Here is a 23,035-nt window from a genome sequence, read left to right on the forward strand (position 1 = left end):
GTATTTATTCAGTTTTTTTGTTTTTTTTATATGCTCTGATATGCTTTACCATGACATGTGTAAAGCCCGCCTGTTTACGTGTGTTTTGCAGGTATTCCCCTGAGTCACTGACTGAGAGCAAGTTCTCTGTGGCTTCAGATGTCTGGAGCTTCGGAGTGGTGCTGTATGAGCTCTTCACACACAGTTACAAGAACTGCAGCCCTCCTGCAGTAAGTAGCTGAATTCGTCTGTATGTGTGAATTGCATTTTGCTTCCTAATCCAGTTGATGTCGGTGCGACTGCTAGCAACTTGATAAAGTAAGCCAAACACAAAGCTACCGCTGGTGACTCCAGGGTAGATTTCCAGCTGGCTGCTTTTTCCACTGCTCTCTTTTTCTGTTTTAATTTGCTTACAGTATTTTCTGCACTATATGGCGCACAGTGATATATTTTTTTATATTAAAGTCTTTAAGTGTGCCTTATAGTCCTAGAAATATGGTATTTTTTCTGCACCCATTTTATTTTTATTAAAAAAACCTCCAGAAGTGCGAATGGCATTTAAAAGTAGAAATTTTGGAAATTGGAGGTTTATAAACAATTACACCTTTCAGTTTTTCATTAAATGTCCAATTAACTCTCATTTATAACAGAGAATATATTTTACAGGTTATGTTTTAATGCATCCTCAAAATATGACTAATTTAATAGACTTTATAAACTTTTACCCTCTTTAAATCCATGTTTACTAATGCATTTCTGCTTTTGCAAATCAACAAATGCATCTTTCTTTTTAATCCAGTATGATTTACTTCAGCTTTACTACACCCATGAGATTCCTCTCTACTATTTCTGAGATAACGTTGTAAAATATTTATGAATGTTTTGTTATCCAAAACCAGTGGCTCAGAAAGAGAGATTGAGATCAGAGCCTTAGCCTTTCATTGTGTCTTTGTAGACAGAGTTGAAACAAAGAGGGCAAGATGTGCGTCACTGGAAGCATTTCCTTTCTTTCTTAAAGTTTAACCTCCTATTAAAAGCTTAACCTCCAAGTTGGTGGCTCATTTCAAGAATATACACCGTTTGTGGATGCAAATATAGTTTTAAAAAGAGCACCAACTTAAATACACACCAGTAATGATCTGCATTGGGCTTCATTTGGTACAAATGCAAATGCAATCCTGATATTCAGGATTAATGGTTGTGTTCTGGTGAATTGCTGAAGCTTGCAACTGCCAGCTACATTGTCGGGAAAGAGCAATGACCTCAGCATGAGGGCGTGCTCTTTGAAATGTCAGCCCCAACCTGTAGCTCTTAGTGTGGTGCATTCACTGGTTGGAAAAAAGATCTGATTTGTGGGTTTCTGACAGTGGCCAATTTTTATATTCATCACCAATCTGCATGAGCATCAAAATGTATCTAAACTTCTTCTTAGTGTTTTAATGTTTTGTCTTTATATTAGAAAAATTACCAAATATCAATCATGGTTAATTATACGTGATGGGAAGATTCCTGTAAAATAATTTTTAACCGAAAGCTGAAGTCTGCTGAATAGGTGAAACGTTCGCTGGTAAAACACGGTTTCATGCCTTAAGTGGATGAATCATTTTCTCTTAGCTGCAGTGTCCCTGAAGTTTATCTTCATGAAAGTATCTTGTCAAAGGTCATATTAGTTGTTTTTATCTGGCTTGTGTCATGCCTTCTAAAAAAAAAGTATCTTTCCCACACATGTAATTCACAGGAAAGGTCACAACTAAAACTTTAAAATCAAGCATGGAAACTGTAGAAAATTTAAATATATATATATATATTTCCAATAAAATATAAAAAATTATAGGGTTCACATTCTTGAATTCGAAAACGTCCTGAAAAGTTTCTGAAGATTTGAACGCCGCCCATCATTAAAAGTCCTGGAATGTTTTTTTTTTTTTTTAGGGTTTGACATTTCACACAGATGACAGCTGTTGTCAACGTGTAATTTATTTTTAATTTTTGATTGGCAATTTGTGTTTCCTGTACTTAGACAACATGTGCGTGACAACACACGCATCAGTTGGTGCAATCCTCTCGTGGATGAATAGCCTGTCAGGTTGAGTCAGTCGATAATAAAAATGATGAACCAACAAGTCTGTATCAGTCTGTATCAGTTTCTCTTGTTAAGGTAACAAAGCCTTGAAATACTAACTGAGAATTGCTTAAATGTATCTTTGAGCCTAAAGTTTGAAAACCTCGTCTCACCGTCACTGTTTATAACAGCCCTATTAGACTCAATATTCAATTCACTTTCTGTCATGATTCTGATCCAACAACTTTATTTTTTATTTTTTATTTTTTTATTGAATTTGATTTGTATTGATTCATGGCTCTGTGGATAGAGTAGTGGGCTTGCGATCAGAAGGTTGTAGGTTCGATTCCAGCTTCCTCCTGCCAAGTCAATGTGCCCCTGCGTAAGGCACTTAACCGATCTGTGTATCAGTGTATGAATGTGTGAGCGTTTGAGTGCGGATGGGTGAATGTGACTCTAGTGTAAAGCGCTTTGAGTGGTCAAAATGACTGGAAAAGCACTATATAAGTTCAGTCCATTTAAAACTATTTTTTGATAATATTGTAGCAGTAGGTAAATGCTGCTGCATTTGGTCCTTGAATTTGATGAAATTATCCTGGAAAGTCCTTGAATTTGAGGTTAACCAAGGTTTAGCAATCCTGTAATTCCCACAATGAAAAATGAAAAGTGATAAATTGGTCTTTACACTGTCGCCTTATGAAATGACTCCTGCTGTATAGCGTTGCACGTTTCTGAACAGACCTATTAATTTAAAAACACACTTAATAACTTTAATAACTTGGACCTCTGAGTGCAATCTTTAAAATAAATTGAACATGTATTCACTGTTCGGTGCTTTTTCTGCAGTTTTGCATGTAGACTCTTGAAATTTGCCTATAACTTGCATCATAGCTTGATTTCCCGTTCTTAGAAATGATGTTTACCCTCGAGGCTTCTCCAACATCAGCACATGGGGATGCCAAGTGTTGCAATTTACCGCATGTTTTTTCTTTTCTGTGTCTGAAGAAAAAGCTTTTTTGTAGAGGGATGGGGGATTAGAAACCTCCAGGAATTATTTTATTAAATTAATTGACAATTTTGGGAGATGGGTTCCTTAAATGTGAATTTCTGCCTTTTTGATAGCAGAGAGATGCTGGATTTGATTAGATTCAAAAAGTGTAAGAGTGGTTCAAGTAGCAGAGTAATTTTACAAAAAATAAAATAAAAAAATATTAGTATGAGGCATTTTTTATTATTATTTTGAAGGGGCATTATAATTATTTGCAAACTAAAAATTCTGCAATTCACTTTTTTTGTCCATTTCACTACATAATATCTATGTATACATGTGCAAAATTCCTTGATTAGATTAAATTATCCGAATGTATTGGTTGTATGGGCACAAAATTAATTAATCCAATCAAGATGTTTAATCCAGAACAGAATAAATTTACGTGCAGTTTTAAAATGTTCCTTAAAAAAAGACTGAAGTTCCACTTCTCAAAAACAGTCGCAGTCTGTCTGTTCTGTGTCGCCGTGGCGCCCAGATGGACCAGCGCCATTTCATAATAAAGGTTAAACTACAAGCTGAGCAGCACATGCTGTGGGTCTCCCTGCGTTACGGCGTGAGAAATCAGCAGACCTGTGTTGCTTCTCCTGCATGGCGTCTAGCCATTGAAGGTAGAAATATGTCACCTGTGCAATTATGCTGCTGTGCCACAATCAGAATAACCTGATCAGAACCAATTTTTACAGGTGGGTTACAAATTCATACCTATCGATCTGAATCCAATCAGATTACTCCAGTTTGGGCGTTTCACATGATCCATTTTTATTCCGATCCTTTTGTTGGTTTCTGTTTTTCATTCATCATTTTTTAAGAAACTAAAACTGTCTTTTGCAACATTTAAGACAGTGTGAAATTAAGTGCTAAACATTTCTATAAAATGCCTCCACCCAAGTGAAATTGACAGGATTTTGGAGAAATTCTAGACTTGAAAAGACATGCAGGACCTCTACTGAGCAAACGCATTAAGGAGACACGGGTACAGTGTACACAGTTTCTGTTTTTGGCTTCAGAGCACATTGTTTCGTTTTTTTATAAAGTGGCCAAAAACGAGCCCCGACATGCGAGTCTTGACTAAAAGATGGTTCGACTGCCTGAGGGTGGAGTCTTTCACCCTGTTTTCACCTGAGCAGACTGAACTCATGATGTTCGCTTGAACGCTAGATGTAAAGGCTTTCTGTACTTCTGAGAACACTGCGTACATTCAGAGAGCAGGCTTCAGTTTGATTCATGTAGGATGACAGCGCCATTAAACATAAACCCTCTCCAGACATGCTCTTCTTTCCAATAACCTGACAGCCAAGGCACGTTATCCTTCACGTCTTAATGTGCATGTGGCTCAGTTCCCCAAAAACATCTCCCAACTGGACTCGGGCCTGAATGAGTAATGTGAAATATTCACATATCTTTCTCGCTTACATTTTCTTTATAAATATTAATTACTTCACCTCTTTTTTTTCCCTCTTTTTTTTAGTTGGGAAGCTGGTCAGAGTTGAATTGAGCTAAATACAAGGCAATAACTAGAGAAAAATTTTAGAGGCTACGTAAGGCTTGAGACTGGGGAGGAGGTTTGCTAATAGAGATGGGGAACAACTCAAGATTACACCAGAGCTGCAATAGAATGGTTTAAAACAAAGATTATTTATGTTAGACAGGCAGAGTGAAAGTCCAGGCCTAAACTCATTGAGCTCTGCGGCAAGGCTTGACTTATTCTGCAAAGAAAAGCAGATATTCAGTCTTTTGTCTGAATGTTTGGGTGTTTCTTCATGAGGGATTTCAGTGAATGGAGATTCTAGGAAGTATTTCCTCATGAGGGATGAATGTGAATATGTGCTACTCTTCCAGATTATAATTTTAAAAAATGTTTAAAAAACTGTTTTATTTTGCTTTTATTTTTATGTCCTACTTTGTGTTTGTCTGTGACTTAAAGGACTAAAGTTTGTGATTTTAGTCTGAAAAATTCCTACTTGGCCTCAAACTCACCATCTTTTTTTCCACTTATTTCCTCCATTTAGGTATTTATGTCAATGATGGGTAACGATAAGCAGGGGCAGCTGATCGTCTATCACCTCATTGAGCTCCTCAAATCAGGCAGCAGGCTGCCTCAGCCCCTGGGTTGTCCTTCAGAGGTAAGAACCTTTGTGTTTATCTATGAGCTCCGTTGGTGACAGATTATTGTTACTACAGCCCTGAATGGCTTTTATTAAGTTCTACCAACTGCTTTATATAACAGCAACTGCCACTAGATTTTGATAACGACTTCCTCTGACAGCTGTGCTTTGTCACGCTACACAAACCAACATGTCAACGTGAATCAGGGATGTCCAGAGTGTGGCGCGTGGGTCACTTGTGGCCCCTGGACTGATTTTGTGCGGCTCCCAACTGCAGTTCTTGAATGATTCAAATTTGATCCATCACAAGTGGTTTGCGCTTTTTAATTTTAATCAGTGTAAAATTATTATCGACATAATTTTCTTACAATGGAAAAAGTTAAGTACGTCATGAAGTATTGGTCTTTTTATAGCTAAGCTTTCATAATATAAAATTGTATGTAATTAATACAATTTATAATTGTATTTCCTGTTGATCCTTTCACTGAAACTGTTAAAGGTCCTTCTAGTTTTGAGTGTTGTGAGTTAGCGATGGCTATTCACACTGTGATTCAGACATTAGATGGTCTTGATCTTTGTTTCTTGGATCTGTATCAAATAAAAAATAAAGTAAATAAGTAGATCTATGCAGATCGGAGACTTTTAGAGCATTTGTTTAATTTATTAAAACGTTTTGAAAGAAAGTGACCCAAAGTGACCCTGTTCTTATAACTGAGAATACATTTGTTCAATTGAGTCCAAAAGAATTCAAAAACTATATTTTTCTTTTCAATGCAGCAAAATCCTTTTTACCTTTTGGATCCATTATGGATGACATCACTTTCCTACAATAAACAAATGATTTAAAAAAAATGATTAATATTTTTCTTGTCCACAAATTCTTTTGGCCCATGTGACAAAAGATTTTGACGCCTCTGTTGTAAATGTTTCTGTGTCGTAAACCTTTAATGATTGATTTCCTTTACTATCTGCTGACATTCTTCCTTTTCTCTCCAGATCTACCAGATCATGGAGGAGTGTTGGGATAAAGACCCAACCTCACGTCCGTCTTTTAACGAGCTGGCTCTGCGCATCGACCTGATCAGGGACACTGAGGAGTTTTAAAAGTCAAGTGCCCTCCTCACGTTGAACCACCACACTTGAAACACTGTTGCCCTGATTGTGGCAGAAGGATGAAGACCAAAGCAAAGAAAAGTGGAGCGCCGTGACTTGGAGCAAGGATCTGCTCGAGAACTACTGCCGAGGTGCCTTCCAGCAAGGCATTTGTGTAATGTGGAGCAGCTGAGTGGCCTGGAAATGTTTGGATGGTCAAACTTTTGAAGCGGATGTTGCTGAAACTGTATTTGGTCAAAGTTTAAAAGAAGACTTGAAGCACCTATAGAGACTGTGACGAGACTGTTGCCAGAACTAAAGCTGCAGAAGCTTGTGGAGAACAAGTTCTCTGTTTATGTGTGTGCGTCTGCGTGTGCGTGTGTGTGAGAGGTCCATACAGCTAGCTGGGCTAGCTCTTACCATCCCCTTTTCTGTCACCTGAGAAGAAGTGGACTGATAGCTTCTTTTTTTTGTTAAATGTGTGTTCTTAACTGTATTATAGCCGTAAATTGTGTACATATGTCCAGAAATATTTTATAATTTTTTTAATTTAAATAATGTTAACACTATATTTGAAATGCCAGCAACTGCCATTGTTAAAGTATGTGCATACAAAGGTGATTTGAACAATCTGTCATTGTTTTCATTGTGAGAGGTGGCGTGAAAATAAAGAATATATCTGAAGAAATTTCCTTACATGCATTTCCTTCATTTTCCTCAAAACTTCCATTTCACAAATTTAATGTATAGTTGAAATCACATAATCCACTGGGAAATTAGCAGAACATGTGATGCTTTTGATTTTTTTTATTATTACATTACCTTAATTTAAAAGCTAGATACACTAAAACTCAAATGTGTTAGTATTTTTACAGTTTTCTGTAAAACTACTAAATTTAGCTGTTCAATTTGAAGATGTGTGTTAGCTCGTAATCCCTCTTCTTTGGTCCAAAAAAAAAAGAATTACCCAAGTTTTTGTTTTTATTCAACTAAAGAAAGTCATAGCACATCCACACATTTGTTCTGTGCATCTGCTCATTGCTTAAATTAGTTAAGTCACCAAGTGACAGTAATGTAAGGTATCACCAGCATAATTACGGTATTTTTTATTTGTTAGAATCTGAACAAGTGGGGTCATGTAGCTATAAAAGTCTGGAATCTTGGAAAATCCCAGATGTGATTTTTATTAGGTGCTATGTAAAGTTACCAGTTGACCCAAAGAAGTTTATATCCTGTTAAGTAATGTGAAAATTACATTACTGAAAATTATTTAACATTTCTGTACCAGAAGGCCTGACGACGTTCTTCTGTAATGTACTACAACCAACATCTTTTAGTAAGATTAGTACAAACATAATTATTATTGTGGTGTTTTATTATGAAATACCAACCGGATGTGACGTTCAGTTCGACTGGCTTTAGACGTATTTTAGACAAATTTGTGCTGGCCTATTGTTGTTCATCTGTTTTTTTAGTCAGTTGTTCTTTGGTTCTTTGTCTGTAACGTATATTAATTTAACGCCAGGTAAAAAAAAATTAAATTTAAAATACCAGGGGTTTGTTTTGAAAATCGGATGTGACGTTCGATATGTATCAGCTTTAGCTTCATCAAAGGTCGCAGCCATTCGCTGACATTTCTATCCGGATGAAAGAAAAAATCCTTATAAGGTCTTGATTTTTAGTTGCAAAATTAGTTTGTACGCTGTAGCGTTTGTCCAGGAGATACGAAGATCTAAGACTCGAGTAATTTTAAACGTTGTTGTATTCAAGGGGGTTTAGATGAGTTTACCGTAGACGTCCGAATAGAGGCGCACAGCAATTTAAAGGGCTCTGAATTTGACTTCGGTTTAAAAAAAATTAACACTTGCTGAAAGTGCATAGTAAATGTCGGGGACAGAAAGCATCGTGGAAAGACGTGAGTCGACAATTTAATCTTTGTTTTCAGTATCTCTGCATGTTTCGTTTGGATTTTGTGAAATGTTTAGTAGTTTTACTGTTTACCTTGAAGAGGGAGTTTGTTTTATTTAAAAATGAGACATCTCCGATGTTAAAATTAAATTATCTCATCCCACATTTCCTAGTTTTGTCAAAAGTCCTGGGTGAGATTTTATCCGTTTTGCCGTAACCTTTGCATAATCTCGGCAGCATAAGACCCTCTGCGTTGTGAGCATGCAGCTTTTAATCAGTGGAACAGGTTATCTTACATATTTGTAAAGATACTAGGCGTGGTAGGTCAAAAGTGTGATCTTGAGGGTTTCATTCATATATTTTTAGTGTTCGCGTTTTGTTTTATGCGGGTTTCAGGTATTGGTTAAGATCCTCTTGGGAAATTAGTCCTTTAATTCTGGAAAGTTTCTTCCGGTGATAAAAGGCTGACTTTGTAATTGTCTTTATGCGTTTCTGAAGGTCCTATATTTTTATACAGTGAGAAACAATATTTATGTTAGCATCTTAAGGCAACGCTTTTCCTGTACAATTATAACTTCTGTACATCTGTGCACATTGCAGACTCGTTTTCATGAGTCCTTCCCACATGGGGGATCATTATGTAACAGCCTCCGAGCGGCAGCCGGGAGAGCAGCCTGCCGAGTAGCTGGAGATGAAGTCCAGGAGAGTCGGACCTCCAGACGGGGGGTACGGCTGGGTGGTGGTCGCTTCAGCCTTTTTTGCTATGGGCCTTACCGGAGCTGTCCTCAAAAACTTCGGCCTCTTCTTCCTGGAGATCCAGAGTCACTTTGGAGTCCTGACCAGCACTACCTCATGGGTTTCTTCCACAACTATTGCTATGTTTCATATAGGAGGTAAGCGTGTGGCTTTCTGTTGACAGTGCAACTCATTTTAAAACCAGTGTGTTTTTAAAGTTTCTTTTGTTGTTGCTGTTTTTTTTTTTTTAAACTAGCTCCAGCAGCCAGTGCTCTGACGTTACGGTTTTCTCAGAGAGTGGTCATCGTAGTTGGAGGAGTTCTGTGTACTCTGGGGATGTCGCTGGCCTCTCTGGACATCAATCTGCCTTGGCTCTACCTCACTATGGGTGTCCTAGAAGGTAGGTAAGACTTCCTGACTGTATTTTATTGCTTGGTGAACTTTCCCAGATAAATTACATCATTAAAAGCTTCACTCATTGGCATTTTTGGAAGACTTTTTCCATTGCTTCATTGGTTTGGTAAATAAAAGGAAGCAGAACTAAAGGTATGGAAGAACAGTTTTTTCTTTTTAACCGTCATGCAATGTTGCTTTAAGAAGTCGCTGACTACCTGGTTCAACACTCCCTGTCTTGTCTTGATCTTTGTGTATTTAGTCTCTTATGAGTTTAATCAGACTTAAGAAATGAAAATATTTCCTTGTGACACTGCAGTTGTAAGCAGCAGACAAAGAAATAATAGTATTTAAGGTAATATACGGCTTTACAGGTATGAGCACAAATTAAGTGGTACAATTACAAACTAGTATATCTCTCACTCTCACCAATTGTAAGCTTAAACAGCGTCTACAACCAGAGTGAAACATTTTGACTATTTTGGTCCTGAATCACAAACCTCTTAGTTTTTTTTCCCTGTCAACTACGATTGAATTTGATGGACACAATTTTTTGTAATCTTGGTAAAGATGTGTAAAAACCCTTCAAATAAAAAAGTTTTAGTTTTAGTCATTTAATTTCTGTAGTGGTTGGATGTTTCCTCCAGTACAGAAGATACCAGCATCATCTGCAGATATAATGAATTCTTGTAGGTCTTCCAGCAAACATTTTTCTTCTTCTGCTTCCAGGAACAGGTATCTCATTCTCATGGGTACCTGCTATCAGCATGGTGAATCACTACTTTTCAAGATGGCGCCCCATCGCCTACGCCATCGCCAGCTCAGGGGAGTGTGTCCTTGCCATCGTTTTCAGCCCGCTGCTCAAGTGGCTCATCGAGAAGTACAGCTGGCAGGGCGCGTTGCTCATCATCGGAGGCCTTCAGTTCAACCTGTGTGTTTGCGGTGCGCTCATGAGACCCCTGGAGGCAACTCGAGCCTCACAAACCAACCTCAAAGAGAGCGCAGAGGACAGTGCTGCTGCGCTACCACCAAAGAAGAAGGCGGTCTTCCGGTGCAGCCTGCTGAAAAAGCCCGAACTTCTTCTCTACATCTTGTTTGCGATCTTTGCAGCCGCCGGGTTTTTCATCCCGACCCTCTTTCTGGTTCCCTTTGCCAACAGCTTGGGGATCGATAAGTACTGGCCCGCGTTCATCCTGTCTGTCATGGCCGTCGCCGACCTGGTCGGCAGGCTGTTCTGTGGCTGGCTGGCTAACATGAGGCTCCTGAGGAACCTGCAGCTGCTCACCATGGTTACGATGCTGCAGGGGGTTGTGCTGCTCCTGTTGCCCATCAGTCACGACTACTGGTCCGTTCTGGTGTTCGCCTTGCTCTACGGCTTCCTGTTCGGCTGCATGGTTGCCATTCACGTCACCTCCATCGTGGACATCGTGAGCTTGGAGGGCTTCGACAGCGGCCTGGGGCTCTTCATGCTGTTCAGGAGCATCGGAGGCTTCATCGGGCCGCCTGCTGGAGGTGACCGTTTTTAGAACGTTTTGTGTTCACTGGAGCCAAAGCAACAAGATTTGAGACCTCGATACTGTAACCAGCAGGTGTTTTTATAAAACTGGCATCGATGTTTTAATCAGGGCTGCAGCTAACGATTATTTTAGTCATTAGTTATTCTGACGGGGCCTGCCGTAATAACCAATAAATCAATTAAATGCATGATAAATTAACATGACCTCAGTGATTTACATTTGATTTTTTGTTTTTCTCTTTTTCTCTCTCTTTCTACCAAAAACTGGTGTAAAAACTTTTCATTTCAATAATTTATTAAGAATTAATAATTGGATAGCAGATTTTTTTTTTAACAGAATTTAACCAGTTTATTTTTTTTATCCTAAATGCAAAACTGACAAATGATTAAATGATCAATTATTCTAAACTGTAAAATTTCATGAAAATTGTTTCCATGAAATCTAGGCAAAAAGTGATTATATTTTATTAGTTATTCCTATTTTAAATATTTAATAACTTTTGTCTGGTACAAAGCAGCATTTAAATTATATCAGAAAAAAAATATTTAAGGCTTTGAAAAACATCTCAGGAGAGAATACTGGTACAAAAGCAACAAAATATCCCAGTGGGAAGTGAAAGTCCCATAATCTTTACTAAACTTTAGAGAAGAACAAATAAAACTGACAAAGCTAAAAAGTCAGTTTCTGACTGGTTATGTGCACATTAATGGTCTCATGGTTTCCATTGCTGTCAGAGATAAAAAAAATCATCTGTGATAATCCTGTGAGGATTATGAACTGAAACTGGCCTCACATCAAAGAAATGTCAAATGACCTCAAGTTTAAGTCACCTGCATGTTTTCTCAGTGAATTCTCCTCTGCGAGTAAATAGTTTGCTCTTTACATTTCTCCAGACTGAAGCGTCCTGGCAGAGACTGGATGAGCTACATTACATTTTTTGGAGAAATGCTGATGAATTTTAATGCTTTTTTCAGAGTTTTTGAATTTGACTAAAAGCAAAAGCTGCTAAATAAGAGAAAAATACTTTTTTCATCACTACACCTTCAGAGGAACTATAGATAAAAACTAATTGTAAATTCCCATTCTTTAAATTTTTCCAGATTTGTGGAGATTTTTGTTTACATTTGCAAGCAAAACAACGTGTTAGATTGCATATTGAGGGGAGCTAAACATTTCTGTTGATTTCTGTTCAGCTGATGTTATCATAGCAGGATTTTGTTTGCAGTGTATACTGGCTGCTTTGACATTAGAGCGCCATCTACAGGAGGAGTTAATACCCTTGATGCTGACTTATGCTAATCTATCTGCAGTCCTTCCAGTGCTTTGTAAAATATTCACTCAACGTAAAGTTTTCCACATTTTTATCAAGTTGTAACCCCAAAACCTTGATGAGTTTATTAGGATTTTATTTGACAAACCAACACAGAAAAGCAATTAATTGGACCTCTAGTCTAGTGCACCTAGAAAAGTGCACTAGAAAATGTGCACTTTTCTAGTTTAAAGCAGGTAAAATCTCAATATCTCTCTACGTAGTTTGATTGATCTTGGACTTTTCTGCAAAGAAAAATGGGTCATAATTTCAGTCTCTAGATGTGAAATGTTGGTAGAAACAAATCCCTGAAACTTTCAGCAACATTTATGGCAAAAGTTAATTCCACAAATTACTGACTCAGCAGGCCCAAAACATATAAATGCCACAATTTTTTGACTTGTATTTCTCATACATTAAAAGATACATACAACCTTTTCCTACTTTACAATTATGAGCTGCTTTATGAAATACATTTGTGGCAATAATATAGAATGTAGGCAAATATGAATATTATGTATGAACTGAAGGCTTCTAAAGTGTTAACTCTGAATGTGTCTCATTTTCACCAAGGCTAAAACAATTAATCGTGAATAATCAATTATTGAAATAATCGTCAGATAAATCGTTAATCGATTAATCATTTGTAGTAGGCAAATTCAAAACAGGGCCATTTGCTGAAAGAACAACACAATCAAACACTGCACAAAAAATATCCACACTTTGCATTTTAAATGAAAAAAACCTTTTGAAAATAATCTACACAGAACCAGAATAGTTTTACTTCTGTAAAAGCAACATTTTCCTATCCAATTATTAATCAGTTAATCCAAAACATAGTCCATTCATCTACAAATGATTAAAGGATTAAAGGAATGCTGTTATGCCATTTTAGGCAATAAAATGTTTAATTTCTTATTTTAAAAAGGCACTGACTTGTTCGTTTTAATTTTTTTTACGTTGAGGCTTAAGTAGTTAAATGAAAAATCTGCAGAACGAGCCAAATTTTTTATCTGATTAATCAGTTAATCGTTGGAATAGTTGACAGTTGTCACCCTTTGTCTTCCGCTGCAGGCTGGTTGGTGGACCAAACGAACAACTTCGGCGCTGCCTTCTACCTCTCGGGCGTTTGCCTCGTTACATCAGCTGTGTTTGTCGTCCTGGTCGACCGCCTCGTCCAGAGGAGGAAATCTGTGGAGGCCGCCGGCCACCAGACGATCCACTACGAGGGCGACGGGGACACGGGGAAAATCGAAGGACTCATCGTTGCACAAGAATCTTAACAGTGTGTGAAGACTGAGGGGACGCAGGACGATGTGGCTCGGACTGAGTTAAACAAATGTTTAATGTTTGTGTTTGGCTAGGTTGTGAGATACATTTTCTGTACACCTGCAAAAAAAAAAAAAGAAAAAAGAAAAACCACACAAACTTCATATGATTCACCTGAAAGTAGACCAAAGGATTAAAGACAAAACATGGCAGTTTTAAAAAACTGAGTGGGAAAAAATCTAAATCTTCCCGATGACTTTGGATTGGAGCTTCACATCAGCTTAGGGGAGTTTTAACTCAGATTTTATTTTGCTCAAAAATGTTTATAACACATGTAATCTCCTCTTCCAGCTCGATTACGGACAAAACTTTGATTTGGCTGTTTAAAAACTTTTCTTCTTTTTTCCATTATTGCCGTTTTAGAGGAAGACAAACGTTTAGGGATGAAATTCATCATTGTGCTGCTAAATTAGCTAAACGATGACACTTCCACCAACATGTTTTATACACGTTTATGCTGGAATGTGCTGTTTTCTTTTCATCAAATAAATATGCAGTAAGTTTTATAGTTTTTTTTCTATCTGATCTTAAATAAATTGAGTCAGTCATTTACTGAGCAGCAGTTTTTCTAAATCGTTTTTGTTATTCTTACGAGGATGAACTGATGCTGGGCAATTTTCTTATTTAAAAAAATAAAATTTTTATACCAGATTTGATTGCTGATTTTAATTTATTTTCCCTTAAAAAATTACAGAAAATATCTTTAAAATTTGGCTTTTATCTTGATAATTGTTTCTGGGACTTGACCGTGATTCAAAGTTGAAATAAGTAAAAGCTGTAAAACAGAAGCTGGTCGTAGCTGGGTGGGTTGACATCACTCTGGAAACCAAAGTAGAGCTTTGCTGGAAAAAAAAATTAAATTAAATCTTCAAAAACAAATAATTCAATTACAATTGATTTGTTGCCAGACCTAGGATGAACTCATAAGCATTAACTGTGAAAAGGCCTTTTGGTATAGTTTGTCCTCCAACTCTCAGTTTTCGCTCTCAGTCATAATAGTTTATTATTATTATTATTATTATTAGCGTTACTTTGCTTTATCAAATCTCACATTTCCCCTCTGAATTCTGCATCTTGTTCAGTCTTTTTATAACCAGAATATTCATGACAAACGGAAACAGTTTGTTCGTCTTTTTCCAAGTCACGGGTTCGTCTGTCCCAGAAACAAACCCAGGATTATTACTCTGCGGTTGAGGCTCTGGGGTCCACTTTTCCTTTTTAAACAAATGAACTAATTGTTCCTACGTAGCACAAAAACGCTAAAAGGCTGTAGCTGCAGAGGAGTGATGAATATCTGCAACATTAACAGAGAATATGTGGAGAATGAGTTGACTGTAAAAATCTCATTTTCAAAAGAAAAGTTTGACCGTTTTCTCTGATTTTGATGCAAATAAATCCAATGAAAAGGTCTAAATCTATAAGGAAGTTATCAGGACTCTGTAAAACCTAAAACAAGATGCAAATTAAACTGAAAATCAATGTGAAATTGTTCTACTGGACTGAATAGATGAAGAACTTTTTTATTTGAACTCTTCCATTTTTTAGGTAATTTTAGATTTTAAAAAGTAGCTTATTTCTTCAATAACTTCAAAGTCATGTGACCTAGTAACTCAAAATCAGTGTGAAATTCTTTTGAGGCTCACTTCCATTTTAGATCTTTTTATATTTTTTTAGCAGTGTCAAAATGCATTATTTTTTCTCGATAGCTTCTGGTTCAAGTCACTTATTCACTCAAAACCAGAGTGAAATTGTTCTACTAGACTGGATGGACTTTTTTTTTTTTACTATTCTTACATTCTTTTAACGTCAAAATTAAGGCGTTTTCTTCAATAGCTTCCAAGTCATATGACTTATAAACTCAAAACCAGTGAATTTGAGTTAACAAGTCATTGATTTGTTGACTCAGAATCATTGATTTTGAGTTAATAGGTTACATGACTAATTAAACCCAAACTCCCAGACATATTAAAGGGTTCAATATATCTGCAGTGTTTTCAGAAGCATGCGTCCTTCATCCTCCTGCTGCTGTCCCGGAGCGGAGAGCCCGTCCCAGACAGCCAGCTGAGGCGCCTCGGGGGGGCCCGCGCACCGCAGAATGAAACCGACACCAGGATGTGGACGCGCTCAGAGCGGGACGAGCTCCACAAGCTGCTGGGATGTTCAGAGAGGAGTTACGCAACCAGCTCAGCGTGCGGCCACATGGTCACATGGTTCAAGTGCTTGTGTTGAAGCTGAAATAATAGTTTCTGCAATGAAAAATTGATCAACTGATAAATTATTTATATATATATATATATGTATATATATATACAAGGTGACATATATGTCACCTTTTTTTTTTACAAAGGTGACATTGAGCTGTCAGTGTGGGTCCTTAGGCAAGACCCTTGGAGCTATATAGCCTACCTCATACCATGAGAGACACAAATAAGCACGACATGCCGGCTCAGACGTCGCCCGGCCAAACAAGGTCTGCGTCAGGTGCTGGGGAACCAGAGCACCCTGATGAAAAATGGGCTACTGGAACAAGACGGAAATGGGCGAGAGGTGAAAACATGGATCTGTTGGAATGCTACTACTCAAGTAATCCTAGTCAGAGCGGCTACATGCAAAGACTGTGGGAGGAATGGTTAGTTCGACATCCCCAGTCAACACTAACTGCCAAACAACTAGTAGCTCAGTGTTCCAACATCCGCAAACGGCAACTGCTGTCACAACTTGAGATTTACGAGGTACGACACAAGTGCTACAGCAAGGGGAAGGAGCCAGGATGCCAGGTCAGAAGGGAGTCAACTACAACTCCCCGCCCAGAGACTGGGTATGTAGCCCCAGTAATGAACGAACCATCTGAGCTGAACGAGGCAGCAACTGACCTGAGAGAGAGAATCATGGCCCGAATGAACACCAGACGACCCCGACGCCAATTACAACGGATGAGTGAAGTACCATCAGAAAGTCTCATTGAAGATGTGAATGCAGCATTGAGAACGATCCCTACCAACACCATAGCAGAAACCAATGAGCTGATATACAACTCAGCATCAGTGATCCTTGAGATGCTTGGTTATAAGAGCAACCATGAGACCCAATACCCACCATGGAAAAGACGGTTAGAGGCTAAGATCAAGATAACAAGGAGGGAAGTGAGTCAACTGTCAGAGCTCCAAAGGGATGCAATGAAAAGATCAGTACCCAAGAAGTACAGCCAGATGCCCATACCTGAAGCACTCGAAACTGCCAAACAAAGGCTCCAAGCCTTGGCCAGCCGCCTAAAGAGATACACGAGAGAGAATGAAGCCAGGAGGATTAACCGGCTCTTCTCCACCCAACCAGCTAAAGTGTACTCTCAATGGCAGGGTAATAACAGCAGAGCAGACCCACCCAGGCTGGTGACTGAACAATTCTGGAAAGGCATATGGGAAAGGGAGGCGTCCCACAACAGCAATGCACAGTGGCTAACCTCTCTACGAGAGGACCACAGCATACAAGAGGACCACAGCAACCTCCCGGAACAAGCCCCGGTAACCATCACTGTGGCAGATGTCCAAGACAGAGTCTCGGGTATGAAAAACTGGACAGCACCAGGACCTGACATGATCCATGCCTACTGGCTTAAGAAACTCACTGCCCTCCATGAGCGACTGGCAGCTCAACTGAACCATCTGCTACAAAATTAGACTCACCCTGAATGGTTAACTGAAGGGCGCACAATCCTGATACAGAAGGAACCCTCGAAGGGTTCAGTCCCATCCAACTATCGGCCAATAACCTCTCTCTACAACACGGAAGCTCATGTCAGGCATCATAGCGACTAAGATAAGCGGGCACATGGATAAATACATGAGCAATGCACAGAAGGGCATAGGCATAAATAGCAGAGGAGCCAAACACCAACTCCTTGTAGACCACACAGTCGCCCGAGACTGCAAAACCCGACACACCAACCTGTGTACCGCTTGGATTGATTACAAGAAAGCCTATGACTCAATGCCCCACACTTGGATCATTGAATGCTTAGAGATGTACAACATCAATAGGACTCTAAGAGCCTTCATTGCAAACTCGATGGGGCTGTGGAAAACCACCCTTGAAGCCAACTGCAAACCACTTGCACAAGTGTCCATCAAATTTGGCATATACCAAGGAGATGCTCTGTCCCCACTGCTGTTCTGCATAGGCCTGAACCCTCTCAGCCAAATCATCAACAAGACTGGCTACGGATACCGACTCAAGAATGGGGCCACGATCAGTCACCTCCTCTACATGGATGACATCAAGCTGTACGCCAAGAGCGAGCGAGACATCGACTCACTGATCCACACCACCAGGATCTACAGCACTGACATTGGGATGTCATTCGGACTAGAGAAGTGTGGTCGGATGGTTACAAAGAGAGGGAAGGTCGCCCACACAGAAGGGGTCTCACTCCCAGAAGGAACAAAAGCAGACATAGAGCACAGCTACAAGTACCTGGGAATACCACAAGCAAATGGCAACCTCGATGAGGTCACAAGGAAAGGAGCCACAGCCAAATACTTCCAACGAATAAGGCAAGTCCTGAGAAGCCAGCTCAATGGCAAGAACAAGATCCGTGCAATAAACAGCTATGCCTTACCAGTAATCAGATACCCTGCCGGAATAATTAGCTGGCCAATGGAAGAGATGAAGGCCACGGATGTTAAGACTAGGAAGCTACTAACCATGCATGGAGGATTCCACCCCAAATCCAGCACCCTGAGACTGTACACAAGCCGTAAGGAAGGAGGCAGAGGACTAGTGAGTGTGAGAGCCACTGTCCAGGATGAAACATCCAAGATCCATACATACATCAAGGACAAAGCCTCAGGCAATGGGGAACAGAAGACAAGGTGCTGGAAGTACCATCATGGGAGGACAAGCCCCTACATGGGATGTACCACCGACAAATAACTGAAGTGGCTGATGTCAGGAAAACCTACCAATGGCTGGAGAAAGCTGGATTCAAGGACAGCACAGAGGCTCTCATCCTGGCCGCCCAGGAACAGGCCCTAAACACCAGAGCAATAGAGGCTCAGATCTACCACACCAGACAAGACCCAAGGTGTAGGTTGTGCAAGGAGGCCCCTGAGACAGTCCAGCACATAATAGCAGGGTGCAAGATGCTGGCAGGGAAAGCGTACATGGAACGACATAACCAAGTGGCGGGCATAGTGTACAGGAACATCTGTGCAGAATATGGACTGGAAGCCCCGAGATCAAAGTGGGGAACACCCCCAAAAGTGGTGGAGAATGACCGAGCTAAGATCCTGTGGGACTTCCAGATCCAGACAGACAAGATGGTAATGGCGAACCAACCGGACATTGTGGTGGTGGATAAAGAACAGAGGAAAGCCGTTGTGGTGGATGTAGCAATACCAAGTGACTACAACATCAGGAAAAAGGAGCATGAGAAATTGGAGAAATACCAGGGCCTCAGCGAGGAACTGGAAAAGACCTGGAAGGTGAAGACCACAGTGGTGCCTGTGGTCATCGTGGCCCCCGGGCAGTCACCCCCAAACTGGAGCAGTGGCTCAAACAGATCCCAGGAACAACATCAGACATCTCAGTCCAGAAATGTGCAGTTCTAGGCACAGCCAAGATACTGCGCAGAACCCTCAAGCTCCCAGGCCTCTGGTAGAGGACCCGAGCTCAGAGGATGAAACAGACCACCCGCGGAGGGTGAGAAGGGAATTTTTTTTTTTTTTATACAGAGAGAGAGATTGATATGTTGACATATATAGATATCTATATGTAGATTTATATATATTTATAGAGAGAGACAGATTGATATATATTTAGATAGATTTAGATACAGATATCTATCTATCTATCTATCTATCTATCTATCTATCTATCTATCTATCTATCTGTCTGTCTGTCTGTCTGTCTACCTATCTACACACACACACACATATATATATATTAGTTTTCTAAATTTTTCCCAATTTGTATAGGTTTAGACTTCTAAAAGGCTCTTTTTCTAAATCTCCCTTTTATAAATGTGGTTGTCTTATTTTCTGTTTAGAATTATAAATAAAATGATGAACATGAGTCCTGATGTTGTTGAACGTGGGGGAATCCGGATCACCCAGAGTGAACCCACATCTACACGGTGAGACGTTTCCCACCGTGCAGTCCTGACTTTTTAATACTCCATCCATACATTTTCTTACACCCTTGTCCCTCAGTGAGGTCGGGAGGGTTGCTGGTGCCTATCTCCAGCTAACGTTCCGGGCGAGAGGCGGGGTCACCCTGGACAGGTCGCCAGTCTGTCGCAGGGCAACACAGAGAGACAGACAGGACACACAACCATGCACACACACACACTCACACCTAGGGACAATTTAGACAGACCAATTAACCTGACAGTCATGTTTTTGGACTCTGGGAGGAAACCGGAGAACCCGGAGAATACCCATGCATGCACAGGGAGAACATGCAAACTCCATGCAGAAAGACCGGGGTCGGGAATTGAACCCAGAACCTTCTTGCTGCAAGGCAACAGCTCTACCAACTGCGCCACTGTGCAGCCCACTTTTTAATATTAAAATGTATAATTAACAACAATATCTTTCTCCAATTCCTCCCAATCAAACAACCCACAGGTGCCCCCCCCTCCACTCCACCCCTTTCAAATCTAATGTACTCTGAGACATAAGTTGATGTCTACGCTGGAGATACTTACCGTCTGTCTTTGTACTTGCGCCGATGTTTTGGAGTGAAAGCCTTTTTGATTCGGCTCCACAGTGAAGGCTTTTTCCTGGGTCTCTCTTTTTGTGCAGAGATATTGCTCTGCTCAGCTGTTTCTTCAACTGCTTTAGTTTCTGATTCCCGATTACTATGAATCTCATTTATGATGGAGGCTGCTTCATCTTCAACTATTAATGGTAGAGAAACGTCCCCTTGTTCATTATTTACTCCAGAAACTTTTTTACGATTGAGGTTTTCCAATTCAGAGGCAGCATTCATAGCTGCCTGTCTCATTTCCTCTTCAGAGATTTGCTGGTTGCCAGAGATCATTGCTTCAATCAAATTAATGTAATATTCGATGGAGGCGGTCTGATTCCCAACTTTTTTACTTTTAAGGTTTTCCAATTCAGAGGCAGCATTCATAGCTGCCTGTCTCGTTTCCTCTTCAGAGATTTGCTGGGAGCCAGAGATCACTGCTTCAAGCAAATTAATGTAATATTTGATGGAGGCAGTCTGATTCTCAACTATTTCTGTTTCTGTGTCTGTTTCTAAAATGTCTTGTTCAGTGTCTTGTTCAGTGTCTTGTTCAGTGTCTTGTTCAGTGTCTTGTTCAGTGTCTGTTCCAGAAACGTTTTCATCATAGAGGGTTTCCATCTCAGTTTGCGTCGAAATCATTTGACAAACTGGTTTTAGTTGATCACTGGTTTCCTGTACGTCCATCTCCTTTTGCACTAAAGCAGATTGGTAATGCACTGCTTCCTGCTCTGAGCTGTCTTGTATTTCAACAGAAACCATTGACTTCATGGGTTGACTTCTCTCTGAGAGTATTTTCCTCATCAGATCATCCTGCTGTTTAAATTTAGCTTTTAGTTTATTATTTATATCAAACATCTCATCAAGCTGGTTTATTAAGCATTTCTGTACTTCAATATATTCCAGTTCAGCTTCCTTAAATTTGGCTTCACATGCACATTTTGGTTGACTTGCTTTTGTTGTAAAAATCACAGGTTCCTCTTTGCAAATCTCATTTTTTAAGCCTTCTTCTTCAAGCAGAAAAGTGTCCTGCTTGTTAACATTTTCAGAGCTGTACTTAGAGAGCTGTTCTTTCTCTGGTGTCTTCTGCAATATGGAGACCAATTCCTGTTTGGTAACCGGTAAAATGTCCTCCGTTCCAGTACTTCCAGCTGGAGTCCTTAGATCAGTGGGGGCCTGTGTCCCTAACCACATTTGAATTGTTATCTTTTTCTTCTTGATGATTGTCGTTGTTGGTGGTTGCTCCTCAGACGTAGAGGGCTGTTCCTTCTCTGCTACATCGACTGTCTCCTCCTCTGTAACGATGGACTGCATTGTAACCTTTGCTTGATTTAGATTCTAAGATGTCAATCTTCAAAAGAAATGTGCAAAAAACAAAGCTGAAAATCCTACTGTGATCTGCTAAGTAAATTCTCCAGAAACTATCAACAACGGCTGCCAACAGGTTGTGATGAAAGTAGATGGATGTGACGAGCTTATATAATCACTGGTGATGTCAGAATTCTGCCTTTGGAGTTAAATTGTGATGTCACATTGTGATGTCACAGTTTCATTTGATATTCAGAGCGGGCTTGTCTGGTGGGGGATTTTATGAACACGGTGGATGCGCGCGCAACCTGACTGCAGAAAGAGTGGGCGGGCTTTTCAACTAGAATTGATAAATGTATTTACAAATTCTCGAAGGGACGTGAGCCCTAGCTACCTGTATGGGAGGGGAGAGCGGCTGGCAGGAGGGGAGGGGCTCCTCATACTAATCAGTGCTGTTACACTGTTGTTGATCATTTCATACACGAACAGCTGATAAGTACATAAAATACCGAGTAGAAAAAAAAATCCCTACATCGTTTTTGCGCCCCCTCTAGTGTAGCGCCCATATGCATTGTATACAGTGCATAACCACTTTTTGCGCCACTGTGTCGAATCCAATCTGGTCCAGAACACTTTGCTCTGCGCTTTGCTTTGATATTTTTAAATACCAAATAAAAATACCCCCTCACTGTCCAAAGTGAAGCAAAATAAAAAATTTCTAGTTTTAGGTTAGCTAAAATTACCAAAATTATTTCTGTTTGTAAATGCCAGAAAATTTTGCTGATATTCTTTAGTAAACTTCTTTGGATTTTTTTTTTACCCCCAATGTGAATATTTATTGCTGAAGGCTTGATGAATTATTGATCTGTGTAATTTAAATAATGGTTGGTTTAAATTACCGAATTCAACGGATTTTTAAAATTTGTATTTTGTTCTTGGAACAGCGAGATGTCTCGTGTAAAATCAAAAAGTGTTCATATTTAGTTTACCTTCTAACTAAATATGAACACCACCAGGTTCTGGGTTCGATTCCCAGCCCGGGTCTTTCTGCATGGAGTTTGCATGTTCTCCCTGTGCATGCTTGGGTTTTCTCCGGGTACTCCGGTTTCCTCCCACAGTCCAAAAACATGACTGTCAGGTTAATTGATCTCTCCAAATTGCCCCTAGGTGTGAGTGTGTGTGCATGATTGTTTATTCTGTGTGTCTCTGTGTTGCCCTGCGACAGACTGGCAACCTGTCCAGGGTGACCCCGCCTCTCGCCCAGAACGTTAGCTGGAGATGGGCACCAGCAACCCTCCCAACCCCACTAAGGGACAAGGGTGTTAAGAAAATGGATGGATGGATGGATGGATGGATGGAAATTACTTAATAGTGAATTGAAACTATTGTTTTTGTCTCTAATGTGTGGTCCTGGAAAAGTATGAAAACTTGCCTTAAAAATTCTTCAATTTTGAATATGAATATAAGAGATCACTCTGGTGCAAAGTTAGGTTATCGTCTTATTTC

At 39.8% G+C, this 23,035-nt stretch overlaps 2 protein-coding genes and 1 long non-coding RNA gene across 3 annotated transcripts in view; 2 read left to right on the forward strand and 1 right to left on the reverse strand.

Moving 5' to 3' along the window:
* Positions 1-6,977, forward strand: part of jak2b (Janus kinase 2b) — a 31,529-nt gene extending 24,552 nt beyond the window's left edge. The window contains exons 22-24 of the mRNA XM_008418031.3: positions 92-209; positions 5,102-5,215; positions 6,194-6,977. Coding sequence (XP_008416253.1) covers positions 92-209; positions 5,102-5,215; positions 6,194-6,301 — 340 coding nt within the window. The 3' untranslated portion in view covers positions 6,302-6,977. The remainder of the gene's footprint in view (positions 1-91; positions 210-5,101; positions 5,216-6,193) is intronic.
* An 877-nt stretch (positions 6,978-7,854) lies between these two features.
* LOC103469945 (monocarboxylate transporter 13) lies at positions 7,855-14,129 on the forward strand. Its single transcript, XM_008418029.3, has 5 exons — positions 7,855-8,204; positions 8,798-9,090; positions 9,189-9,332; positions 10,055-10,837; positions 13,226-14,129. Exons 2-5 carry the CDS (start codon positions 8,889-8,891, stop codon positions 13,432-13,434), a joined length of 1,338 nt encoding a protein of 445 aa, XP_008416251.1. The 5' UTR covers positions 7,855-8,204; positions 8,798-8,888; the 3' UTR covers positions 13,435-14,129.
* On the reverse strand, positions 13,141-22,507 carry LOC145552835 (uncharacterized). The gene is made up of 2 exons (XR_014088961.1): positions 20,184-22,507; positions 13,141-13,540 (listed from the first exon to the last, which is right to left on the reverse strand). It is a non-coding gene; the product is annotated as an uncharacterized LOC145552835 (long non-coding RNA).
* Between the last annotated feature and the right edge of the window lie 528 nt (positions 22,508-23,035).

Source organism: Poecilia reticulata, chromosome 9, assembly GCF_904066995.2.
Source record: "Poecilia reticulata chromosome 9, P_reticulata-male-v2, whole genome shotgun sequence".
NCBI lineage: Eukaryota > Metazoa > Chordata > Actinopteri > Cyprinodontiformes > Poeciliidae > Poecilia > Poecilia reticulata.

Excerpts from the sequence above, each read along its gene's own strand:
- LOC103469945 (XM_008418029.3), top strand. The coding sequence starts at position 8,889 with ATGAAGTCCAGGAGAGTCGGACCTCCAGACGGGGGGTACGGCTGGGTG. Across the intron at positions 9,333-10,054 it reads CACTATGGGTGTCCTAGAAG|GAACAGGTATCTCATTCTCA; the intron begins GTAGGTAAGACT and ends TTCTGCTTCCAG. Across the intron at positions 10,838-13,225 it reads CATCGGGCCGCCTGCTGGAG|GCTGGTTGGTGGACCAAACG; the intron begins GTGACCGTTTTT and ends CTTCCGCTGCAG.